General features: G+C 44.6%; 3 protein-coding genes across 3 annotated transcripts; 1 reads left to right on the plus strand and 2 right to left on the minus strand.

Annotated features, from left to right (window-relative positions):
• Nucleotides 1–149: 149 nt before the first annotated feature.
• AOL_s00215g677 (uncharacterized protein) lies at nt 150–2,999 on the minus strand (the record flags this gene model as incomplete). The annotated part of the gene is made up of 2 exons (XM_011129879.1): nt 150–974; nt 1,032–2,999. The coding sequence occupies 2 exons, from the start codon at nt 2,997–2,999 to the stop codon at nt 150–152; spliced, it is 2,793 nt and encodes a 930-aa protein (XP_011128181.1).
• A 2,825-nt stretch (nt 3,000–5,824) lies between these two features.
• AOL_s00215g678 (uncharacterized protein) lies at nt 5,825–7,026 on the plus strand (the record flags this gene model as incomplete). Its single annotated transcript, XM_011129880.1, has 3 exons — nt 5,825–6,172; nt 6,305–6,394; nt 6,457–7,026. 3 exons carry the CDS (start codon nt 5,825–5,827, stop codon nt 7,024–7,026), a joined length of 1,008 nt encoding a protein of 335 aa, XP_011128182.1.
• A 615-nt stretch (nt 7,027–7,641) lies between these two features.
• AOL_s00215g679 (uncharacterized protein) lies at nt 7,642–8,960 on the minus strand (the record flags this gene model as incomplete). Its single annotated transcript, XM_011129881.1, has 5 exons — nt 7,642–7,679; nt 7,752–8,257; nt 8,372–8,523; nt 8,749–8,774; nt 8,915–8,960. The coding sequence occupies 5 exons, from the start codon at nt 8,958–8,960 to the stop codon at nt 7,642–7,644; spliced, it is 768 nt and encodes a 255-aa protein (XP_011128183.1).
• Nucleotides 8,961–12,017: the final 3,057 nt, after the last annotated feature.

Genomic DNA, 12,017 nt, shown 5'->3' on the forward strand with positions numbered 1-12,017 from the left:
TAAACGATAAATCAGACGAAAAGACGTAAGGGAAAAAAAGAGAAAAAGAAAAAAATACGCTAAACCCGCAATTTTCAAGTTCGTCAACAGTCGTATGTAATGCACTTTTGCTCTTCGCCTCTAGCTATGCACATTTTGTCACGCCGCAATCACAAAAAAAAGGATTCAACAGCCCCATCCGAGTCATTATTCTGACTCTCCAGATAAGGCTGCGAGGCTTCTCTATCACCCACCGGCGTGGCTCTATCTGTATCTGGGACTCGCTCCCCAGCTTCGCCATCTAAGCTTTCTTCCTCCGCTCCACTAACCTTCGACAACGGACTTGTCGGCCGCCATCTCTCTCTCATATCCGGTGTCATATACTCCCCGTCACTCGCCGAAGATCCCCACCCCCTCTCCTTCACAGCCCTCAACCCACTAGGCGTAGCCGGCGAACTCTGTGTCAGTTGCGGCAATAACGGTGGTGAAACTATACTTCCATCATCATCGAGTTGAATAACATCCGAAATACTATCAACAGACACATTCCTCGCGCCTCTGTAAAACTGTGCGGGTATGGGGTTCCGCTTCAGAGTCGCAACAGGCGGGATATCCAAATCGCTCGAATCCCGTCGTTGGTGAACGTACTCCCTCAGCCGTCGCTTGTGGCTCGCAGCCCTTCCGGATTTTGGCCTATTGCGCGGTGGAGAGGGTGATGTAGGCGGTGATTCCAGGCCGAGGTGGTCCTGACTTCTTCCTGAGAAAACCGTGCGTACGATTCCAGTTTCCAAATGTTGAGTTTTGCTAAAAACAATCAGACAAACGATAACGAGCATAAGGAAAGACTGTGCTATCGTCATTCGTTTTTGGAAAACGACTTCGTCAGCGAGCATCGTCAGTCGAGCGCTGATTGCTAGAATCTCTCTTTCGGAGACTTCTCGTTGGGTATCCAAAGCAATCACTGTAGACTGCCAAAGTTGATCGTATTGCGTACGCTAGATGTCAAATTAGTATCAAGTTCCTTCCGGCAGCAGGTGTTTGGGGCTACCTACGAATTCACGAAGCTCTTTAAAGACAGTCGTATTAAGTTGGTCGAGATAGGAAGCGGACTTGTTAAACTGTCGCTTCTCCATCTTGCTGAACGTATCACGCATGAGCTTGCTCTGCTCTTCTATATATTGCAGAGACAGAGTAGCATTAGCCTCGAGGAGTTGAAGCCGTTTGTGGATGGTTTTAAAGAAACTTTCTTGGGTCGTGGGAGTAGGTGCTGTTGAGGACACGGCAGACGGCTGGCGAGACGGATCAGAAACAGTAGAACTAGCGTTACGAGGTATGTTGTTTTCCTTTGAATTCGGGGCTTGATAACTATCATTGGAGTTTGGGCGAGAAGACCTAGAAGCAGCCTTTGGAGGTGCCTTTTCAGAAACTGGAACGCTGGTAATAGTTGGGTCCGTCTCAGGCGACGAGTGCCCACGGCGTTCTTTCTGCGCGGAGGGTGTAGGAGTCGAAGGTGGACTCTGGCTGATGGAAGAGCTGGACTTTACATCCTTCTCCTGATGCTCAGAGCCAACAGCAGGTGTATTACTAGCTTCTGAGATGGTGTGGTCCTGTTTTTCGGTTGGTTCCGCGAGCGCAGGACCTACAGAATCAGGCGGCACTGACGCGGTAGACTGAATAGGCGGAGCATAATCCCTCGTTGGTGCGCTGGACTCTTCGGCGATGATCCGAGACGATGATTCAGCTTCATGGGCCGCCTGTTCCTCCTTGGTCGCTTCTTGGATGGGTTCTGCGATAGCCTCGGCCTCCATCTCTTCGCTTTCGTCCGTGTACCCCCTCGACTGCTCCTCTTGATGTCGAAATTCCTCCATCATAGTTGTACCGTGCACTCTCAGCAAGCTGATCGGGCAGTAGAATTCCTTCCCAAAATGCGTCAAGAATTCAATTCGAATGTATCTCGCCCATATCAGGGGATTCTCAACCAGGAAAGCTTGTATTTCCCTCGAGTTTTTGGCTTCGAATAGTCCCAGTTCCTTCCACCCAGCGCTCTTGACAGGATACCTATCGCTCACGCTAACCTTGAATGTCCGGAACATACTCGAGAAGAACTCATAATTGGCAAGAACTACAGTGTCGACAAGAATGTCGTCACATAGCTCAACGATAATGAATTTGTTCTTCGCACCACATTTATTCAGCATATAGCTATCCTTATTCTCCACAAGGATGGAAGATGCTCCTTTGCTCTCCGGGTTCGTCTTATGGACTGTAGCAGCGCAGTCAAAAGAAGCATAATTGAACCGTTCCTTGCAAGTTTTCCCAGCATCCTTCGACTTGACATGCTTGGTAGGTTCGAGAGTCTCGCTCGGTTTGGCCTCATCTCTGACCCTAACCTCTCCTTGCTCCTCGGTTTCACCCTCAAAGTTCAATTCGATCTCATCATCAACGCCCAGAGCGTCCAAGGCGCTCGACAAAGGACCCGGTCTCCTCCTCGCTTCCTTCGGTGGTCGTTCTCCAAAGTTTTCGGTAGACTGTCCGGCTTTGGCCAAATTCTGTTCCTTCCATTCCTCGAAAGACAAGAAATTCGCAGTATCAATGGGCGTTTCTGCATCCTCCGTCGGCGGTGGAGTATCTTCGGAAGGTGAAGTAATAGGTCTTTCAAACTTCTGTCCAAGATCTATTGATGTCGTGGTGGCCAATCCAACTTCCTCCACGCTCGGTGACGCCGATGCCCTCGGATTGTCGTCAGAAACCTCCAACCTCCCCGTCGCATTCAAAGCATAAACAGCGCCGCCGCCGGCAGATACCACTCTCGAGGTTCTAAGACATTGTTGCGGTAGACCATGATTAATATAGTTGGCAGTCCGGAATGGGCAGGTTGTGACACCAAGACTACTGCCTATGGTAACGGTCGGCTGCTTCGGTTCGCTTGATGAACCAGTTATCAACGCAGCGGCCGTTGTAGTGGCAAGGCCAAGGAGGTGAAGCTGGAAAAGCCATGCGCGAGAGCATTTCCCCTTCATGATCCACAGAAGCGAGAAATGCAAGTCCGGAAGGATGAGAAGGGGGGTATTAGAATGGGGGGTTGTCGAACAACCCCTCAGATCCTAAGGCGGGGGGAACGGAGAAAATGAGGAAGAGATAGAAAATCGAAAAGTCCTGTTGTTTTGGTTTTTTTTCCTCCTTTCAGTCCTGATATGGAAGCGCTGCTAGAAATCTGCTAGCATTGCCTGAAAGAAGAAAAAATAGAACCGTATCTAGCTACGAAGGGATAGTATCTACAGGTCGAAAATAGAAGGTGTTAGTGGAGTAGCTAAGTAGTTAACTCTCAAACCAAAGCACTTCATACCAAAAAAAAATTAGACAAGATAGGATTGGGTAAGCAAGCAAGCACTTACAGCAGAAGTATGGAATCCACTAAATGATAAGAACTGAAAGAATGAACGAACGATGAGATATGTACGGTGATAGAATAAGAATAAGTTGGGTGGAGCTCAAGCTAAAAGCTGCAAGCAGGGTCCTTGCCAGAAGGACATGTGAGGAGGGACTGATTCTTCTTCTTCTTCTTCTTCCCTTGCTCTTCCTCCTCCTCTTCTTCCTCTTGCTTTCTTATTTTTTTTATGTTTCGGAGATCCCTTTCTCGACGGCCAAATTTTCATCGGGCGCAGGGCATTTCCCCCGTATTTCGCATGTGCTTCCTGCACTGGGAACAGTCTGCAGCAGCTACGTATGCAGTGTGATATCGTTCGAAACGTGCTGGAGTGGAGCCAGGCCTGTCAGAAATCAACCAGCTGAGCGAGCGAAAAGAGGGATACAATAAGTAGTAAGTAAACCTTACCTACGAAGTATGTATCGAGAGTATGTAACTGTAACTGTAACCGCCTGTTACTGTACCGTTAAAATTCCCTTTTTCTTTTACTTCCTTGAAGCCACATGTTCAACTTGCCTCCGGATCCCTCGCTTCCAACAAGATTCAACAAGGACAGTAACAAAACAAAACAAGGAAAAGGGAAAAAAAAAAAAAAAACACCCTCGTTGAAGCGCTGAACTGATTGGTTTCGGAAACCTGTTGATTCTGGAACAAGCCTCCACCGTTAGTAGACGGTTCGGTAGACGGTACGGTAGACTACAAGTAGCCCTAAAAATAATTAAGGTATGGTGGTTATGTCATCGTTGGAGACTAAGAAGGTAGTTGAGTAGCAAGTTCAACAACAATCGACTCGATTCAAGCGACGGTTTAATCCGGTCGGAAGTAATTAATTCTTTTTTTTTCTTTCTTCCTGCTGTGGGTATCCGTGGATGCAGTGCGGTACGGCGCAACAAGCCCAACCGGCCCATTGCATGATAATATTGGTTTTTCTGAGAAAATTCCAACCAGACGGGAAACAGGCCGGAATCGTAGAGATACATATGCATACTTATACTTGCATACTTGCATACAGATATACCTACTCGATTATAAAATATCTGATTGGAAGACCTGTTTCCCCCTTCGCGAATAGTATAATTAGCTACGGTGAGGGATTTGGGAAACGTTGGGCTGATAAGGTTTACTTGGAAGAAAAAACCACACACCAACACTAAGCTATGATCAATGGACTACAAGGTAATATATCAAGTATGCATATGCCATTGCTATTGACAGAAGAAACAGGCAACAAACTTCTCATATCTCCTGGATCTTAGTCCAGTGTAATTGATGTATTATATATTAATATTAAGAATTACGGTAAATAGTGTCGAATATCTGACTGTCACCCAGTCTCAATTGATCATGATCAAGGCCGGTGTCACGTCCAACGTGGCGGACTCTAATTGTTCGCATATAATCTCTAAACTTAGTTGATCAAGGTATACGGTAGTAGTACTATTTGAATCTCGTATTCTCGTAGTCTCATTCGAATATTCGAATATTAATCTGTAATATCCATTTAGTTTCACGAATCCATAAGTGCCGATCAATCAAAACTGTAAGTAAACGGTGTATTTCCTTAATATTAATGCTGTTACCGATGTCTAGTCTAGTTGTTATTAGGTATATAGTGTATACCTAGGTGCTTAAGTCGTAGAATCTTATTTTATGGTACTGGCATGCATCTCTTACGGTGAGGTAACTGGCACCGTGATATCTTTAAAGTCTCGTGCATGATGTCGAATCCATGTCAACCATGAAATATTGTTTCTCAATAAGTATCCGATAACTTAATATAACAGTACCATTTCCAGTGTATACACGTCCTAGTATTCTAATATTCCATGTTCTCACACGAGAAAGTCACATGATTATCGCGTGGGTACAAGCAACCAACGTCAAAATATGACGATATATCCAATCACGTGACGATTTTAGACTTCAAAACGTGAGCAGAACCGACCGACATGGAGATTTTAATTTTCAAATCTTCACCAAAATCCGATGATTTCAACCGTCGTTTGTGAGACCATACGAAGGAATAACAGCTCTCCGACAACGACATCGGAAAGGAGACATCAAGGCGGTCATGATGATCTATTTTCAATACTAACCAGGTAATTCGTTATCGAGATAACCTTGGTGATGGTTATTGATAGATTCTTTTACTCTGTTGATGTTGATGAATTATAGATTGATATCAACGCAACGACCCCCCCAAAATCCAACAGCCACCCCTGTACGTCCGTCCGTCTGGTTCATCGACCTGCACCGCATATGTTCTGTTCTGTGCTGCACCTCCAACCCGACATCCGCACAATTCTGAGCTGGCTAGCTCCAAAAATCCCCCAGTCCAGTCCACCGCTCCCTCCAAAAGCTCCCAAAGCTCCACAGCTCCAAAGCTCAATCCAACATCCCCAAACCAAAAAAAAAAAGATGTCCAAACGTCCTCACCGCTCACCGTCCCCCTCTTCCCCACCTCCACCTTCCCAACCCTCGAAATACACCCGCTCGGTCTCTCCATCAGATACACTTGTCCCATCATCATCATCGAATATGACTCCATCAATCCCTCCTCCAACAACAATAACCTGCACCCTCCCAACATGTCCCCAAAGAACCCACCAAACAACCGAAAGCTTCGAAAACCACTATACTAAATTCCACATAAACCGATGTCACGATTGTCTCAAAAACTTCCCGACTTCTAGAATATTGGAATGTCATATTCGGGAGAATCATGATATGTTCGCTGTCGTGAAGAGGGAGAGAGGGGAGAAGATTGTACGTATATACTATCCTTCTTATATATATACCTATACCTATTTAAAAATTCTTTATTACTTTCTTTCTTTCTTCAATACTATTTTAAATACTTATAAGGTACTAAGATTAATTTTCTGGTTTAAATTGTAGTATGCATGCTTCGTCGAAGATTGCGATAAAGTATGTATCTCCTTCGGAAAGCGAAGGGCGCATTTAATCGATAAACACTACTATCACAAGGTACTATTCATACCCCCTCCTCTAACTATAAAAACAAATACTAAACCCATTTACTATCACAGAACTTCAACTTCTCAATAGTAGACTCCGGCATCGACCGTGCAATATCCCTACTCACCACCTCCCCTCCTCGAAAAAGTCGAACAAGAGTCCGAAGGGTCAGCGAAGCTTCAAACAATCCGACTTCTACCTCCAATATCCCTACTCCTACTTCTATTACTACTACTAGTAGTAGTACAAACGACAACATCACAAAACCAACAGGGAAAAACGATAACATCAGTGAAGAAAATAAAATGGATATCGACAGTGAGAGTATACCACTAGAAAACTCGAATATCATACATCATCAACAACAGCAACAACAACAACAACAACAACAAAAACAGTCAAGAAAGCATACAAGGTCTATATCTGAACCTTCAACAGCAACAGTAAAGGAGGAGGCAAAATATGATGATGATAGTAGTAAAAATAATACGGGAACGGAAGAGAAAGTGAACGGTGGGAAGGTAGATGAAGATATAGATATGGCGGATTTAGCATCGAAAATGAGTGCCATTAGATTCGTGCCGCCCAGTGTGGTACGCTTTGGAAGAAGAGGGGGTGGGAGTGGATTTTCGAGGAAATAATTCCATCTTCCCTCTTTAAGACATAATTATAACGATACAAACGACCATTATGAAAGTTCACGAATATTGCTATGATCACTTCAATTTTAAGCCTTCGATTTCAAGGGTTTTTACACTTTTTTTGTTATCGATACCCACCTCGAGAGATATATATATATAAATATATATCCATATTTCTACAAATCTATCAACTACGAATAAAGCTTTTATTTGAAGAAACTTTTTCCCTTTCTTTTATATGTATGTGTGTGTGTGTGTGTGTTATGTGTGAATCCTGGCAAATCTAACGCCTTCCATTGATATGACAGTTCGTTAAAACGTAGTATATAGGACGTGGTGGAAAAGGCTATGAATTTCCCCGCCGTACTATGACCTGTACGGAAAACCCCGGAACTCTTTCGTTCGAAGTCAAGAAGAAGGAAGAATGTGGTATATGACACAATTGAGGTGATAGGAAAGAGAATGAGGAGGAGGCAAAATGTGATTATGCGTCTGAGGGCGTAATAAAAGGTAGAGGAGGAAAAAAGGAAAAATAATACGTCGGAAAAGGTACAGCTGGCAAAAGTAAAATATGAACACCTGAGAAGAACAATATAACGGAAATCTGGGTTACGTTTACGAGTCCTTGACCTTCTGGGTACCACGTAACAGACCTATTTTCATTTTTCGTTAATAAAAATTCCATTTTTTTTTAAAAAAAAAGAAGGTGGAATGTTTGTATTTACCTGTTCTTCTGGCGGCAATAAGACCGGCCTTTTGTCCACGAGCTGCAAACCTCGAGATGGTCGAGGCCTTACCGATATGCTGATGGTTACCACCACCGTGAGGATGGTCGACGGGGTTCATGGCAACACCACGAGTTCTGGGCCAGTTGTTCCTCTTGGTCCTAGCCTTCCACATAGCTCTGCTAGCCTTCAACATTGGCTTGTCGGTACGACCACCACCGGCAACGAGACCGATCATACCACGGGAAGTGGATGGAACGACCTTCTTGGCACCAGATGGGAGCTTGACACGGGTCTTTCCCTCATCGGGGTTGTGGCCGATGATGGTGACATAGGTACCGGAGGCACGGCCGAGAGTACCACGATCACCGGCGCGTTCTTCAACGTTGGTGACGATGGTACCTTCGGGGCAGGAGGAGAGTGGGAGGATGTTGCCGATGTTGAGGGAGGCCTTCTTTCCGGCGTAGACGAATTGGCCGGAGTACATGCCTTCATTGGCGATGAAACTATTTTCGTTCAAAAAAAACCTCAAAGTCAGAATCTTCCCGTTTCCACTTTTTGTTTCTCGTCTCTCTTTTGCTATAAGACGTCGGAGAGGGGGGGGTGGATATAGGACGTACGTCTCCTTGTGGGTCTTGAATCTGTATGGGTCCCTGAATTCGACAGTGGCCAGAGGAGCACCACGGCCGGAGTCGTGGATTATATCCTTAACGATACCCCGGATGTATCCATGACGCTCAGCATAATCGAGGGTTCTGAATTGAGCTGGGTTCTATTTTGTCGGAGTTTTCCAGTCAGCCACCATATTCCCTTTCGTATCTTTTCGATTCTCCACAAATAAATTCTCGTTGATTGATGTCTCTTTTGTTCATTTTTCATTGTCGGTCGATTTCAACAGCAAATGTCGATTCCCATCTTTTGTGTGTGTGTATATATAAAAGTGTCCTCGAAATAACAATCGTCGGAGAAGCTTCAGAGAGAAAAAGAAGATACATACTTTTCGCAATCTGGTGTGCGCGGTGACTATAAAATTCCACGATAGTTAGCCAATTTTTCCCATGCCTTCAATTTTTTCCCTATCCACTATTTTGAAAGAGAATCCTCTTCTTCTATTATCGTCGATAGAGAGGAGAGGAAAAAAGTCGGAGATATATAGAACATACAAATGCTACCGGCACCCTTCCTCTGAGATCTGATGACTCTACCCATGGCGTCGGCTGTATGGCGATGGTATGGTTGTCGATGGAGTTCGTGATGGTTAGTATCGTATACGGTATTTTTGGGGGGCCTGGGTGTTGTTGGAGGTAGAATTGATACCTCTAACCAATTGTTCAATTTGTTAGCCCTATCGAACGGGACTGCGTTTGACACTCAACAAAGTGCGCTATTCCTGTTTGGGAACACACAGTCCCATCGACAACAACGAACAAACAGTGTTGTGGTCACATGTGTTGTGCAACTTGGATGGTCATGTGATGATTTTGAAGGTCGGAACTAAGGGGAGGTGATTCGCTGGGGGGATATTTGGCAATAAGTGGGTGGTTTTAAGTTTTCATTACAACATAGCCAGACTTCGAAATGATGTATAGACGGCGGCATTGAATAGATTGGATATCGGGGAGTGTTCTGATATCATTTTCATGGTGTTTATCATTACATGAATGGGGATGGTCATGATAATAAGACTCCTAAGTTGGGCTTCAATATAGTTCTTTTTGGATGGACATCTCGGCTTATAAGGACCCTTTTGTGTTGCATGTCAGGTACCGTCATATGAGGGATTGATCCTAAAATTTGCTATGTAATGGATTGGGAGGGCTCTTTGGCTCGTCGCCAGGCTCCTCAACTGTGAGTACATTACAGATACACAATTGGTATGTACATACCTACTTACTTTCTTGGTACTCAATTGAGTGCTTGTCGCATGTTGACATGTATCGTTCTTCTGGTCAGCTGAGTTAAGATGCTTACATTGTGGATTGTGATTCCATGGCGGGGGCCTGATTGCTAGACAACCCGTCTTAGACACCGCCCGTTCTATGGAACCGCCACTTACGTAATTCGAAGACTTTAACATATCGTTTACAACCCTCTTAATCAGCTACCCCGGCAACAATATATGGCTACTAACTACCTACCTCTTCGCTGAGTTCTCCACATACTCGTAATGCTCTACTAACAGTAGAGAAGCTAAAAGTTAAAAGACTGTACGAGTAGTATGGTGTATCAATGCAATTGGTAGTGTGGACATGAAGACACGAAGACATGAATTGAGGCTGTTTGATATCAATTCCAAAGATATTAAGGTCGATCAGCCTCTACTACCTCTACTACTCTACTCTACTACTGAAGAGTCAAGTCAAGGTGATCAAGTCGGGTGGCTAGACTGATGGAATGATTGAGAGAATGATTGAGAAACTGAGCCACGATAACATGGTCTTGATGGGAGGTTGGAAATACCCAGATTGAGCCATAAATTGTGTGGCTGAACCGACAAGTGACAAGGAATAGCCAAGACCCAACGTTACACGGCTGGCTGGGGGGAGGGTCCTGCTGGCAATCGCCATCGTTACACAAGAAACCGAGCCTAGATGGTTCTTCCTGATCGTGCATGGATGGAGTCCGCTTCTTGACCTTCTTGACCTTTCTTGTGTTGACGTGTCTTGATATGTGTTGATGATTGTGATGTGTTTGACCGTTTGTCCGTCGAAAGGATTACCAAATCTGGCTCAGGGGCTTTTTTTTCCATCGGAGGAAACCTCCTCTCTCTCTCTTCTCCTTTTCTCAGTGGGCATCGCCAACCTGTTTAACCGCTCCGGTTTCTCACACACCTTCCTCTCCGCCCAAAAACGACCGCTGTGGATTTTGGCACCGAATTCCTGTCGGGATTTTTACTCCCACACCTTTCCCTTCATCACTACTTACTTACTTTAACTATAAGTTTTGAGTGACTTAGTTCTTCTCATATAAATTCTAAAATTTTATATTTTATATAAGAGAAGTACTAAGGCGGGTGGCTAGGATCAGGATCTGAATCTGGATCTTGTCGGAGACGGACCGTTCCCATCCCACATCCACGTCAGCTTACTTTACATTACATACTACTACTACTACTACTACTACTACTACTACTACTACACAGTACTTCCGTTTTGTTCTGTTCCGTTCCGTCCGTTCTGTTCTGGTATTCCCATCGAGGCATTTTTAGCTCCTAGCGGTGTGTGCACCTGGTGATCCCACATCCCACATCCCATCCTATCCAAGGCAGGCATAGACGAGGAAGCTTTTGAGGTTTCTACAGTATTACCATCTCGGTGAGTTACTTTTTTTTCTTTTTCTTTTTTCCGTTCTTCTTAATCTTCTTCGGAATATTTTTTCCCCAGTAGAGAGAGAGTTCCAATGTCTTTCGTATATCAATCAGTATCAGATTCATGATGTTCCTTCTTTACTCATATATACACTACACCCCCACCATTGCCACTGCCACTGCAACTCCCATTACCCAACTTCGGTTCTCGTGTTTTCCCTTTTGGGAATGTGTGTTCGAGATTTGTTTGGATGTTTGTTTGAATTGAATATGTCTGTATCCATACATTTATAATTTCTATAGTGTATGTGTGTGCTATATCGGATTGCATGACTGGGAAGCCGGATGGAATGACGGATGGCGCGTGTCGCGAGCGCTCGTCTGTTTTTGTGCACACACGATGATGCAGGCCCATCCCACCCTACCATCTAAGTCTAAACTATCTCTCCCTAACTATCTGGCTATCTCCATTGTCTCTGCGACTGTCCCCCTTACCGCCCTATCTTCTACCATAAGATAGCCGAGCAGTACGGTAGAAGTAGTAGTTGATAATAAGTGATAATGTGATAGTGATACCTTACCTTCTATAAGGTCGCAAGTGTTGGGGAAGAGGTGTACGCGGATGTGTTGTGGTCCGAGGCGTACGTCTGAGCCCGATTCCTCTCAGAGTGTCAGTCCCTGTTGCCCCGTCCGGTCTGTCTCTCCTTTTTTTATTTTATTTTATTTTATTTTTTTATTTCATTTCATCCAACAACACAAAGGCGAATGGGCTGAGAATACGCGGATAATTTCTCAACCAAACCAAAACCAAACCAAACCAAACAACCCATCCGGCCATCCATCAGCCTGTCCTGTTCAGCTCCTGTTCAGTCCTTTGCTTGTCTGCTCTGCTCTGTTCCTCCCGCCGCTTATTTTGTATCAAATCAAATCAAATCAAACCGAGCAGGGAAAGGGAAAAA

The sequence above is a fragment of the Orbilia oligospora genome (assembly GCF_000225545.1).
Source record: "Orbilia oligospora ATCC 24927 unplaced genomic scaffold scaffold00215, whole genome shotgun sequence".
NCBI lineage: Eukaryota > Fungi > Ascomycota > Orbiliomycetes > Orbiliales > Orbiliaceae > Orbilia > Orbilia oligospora.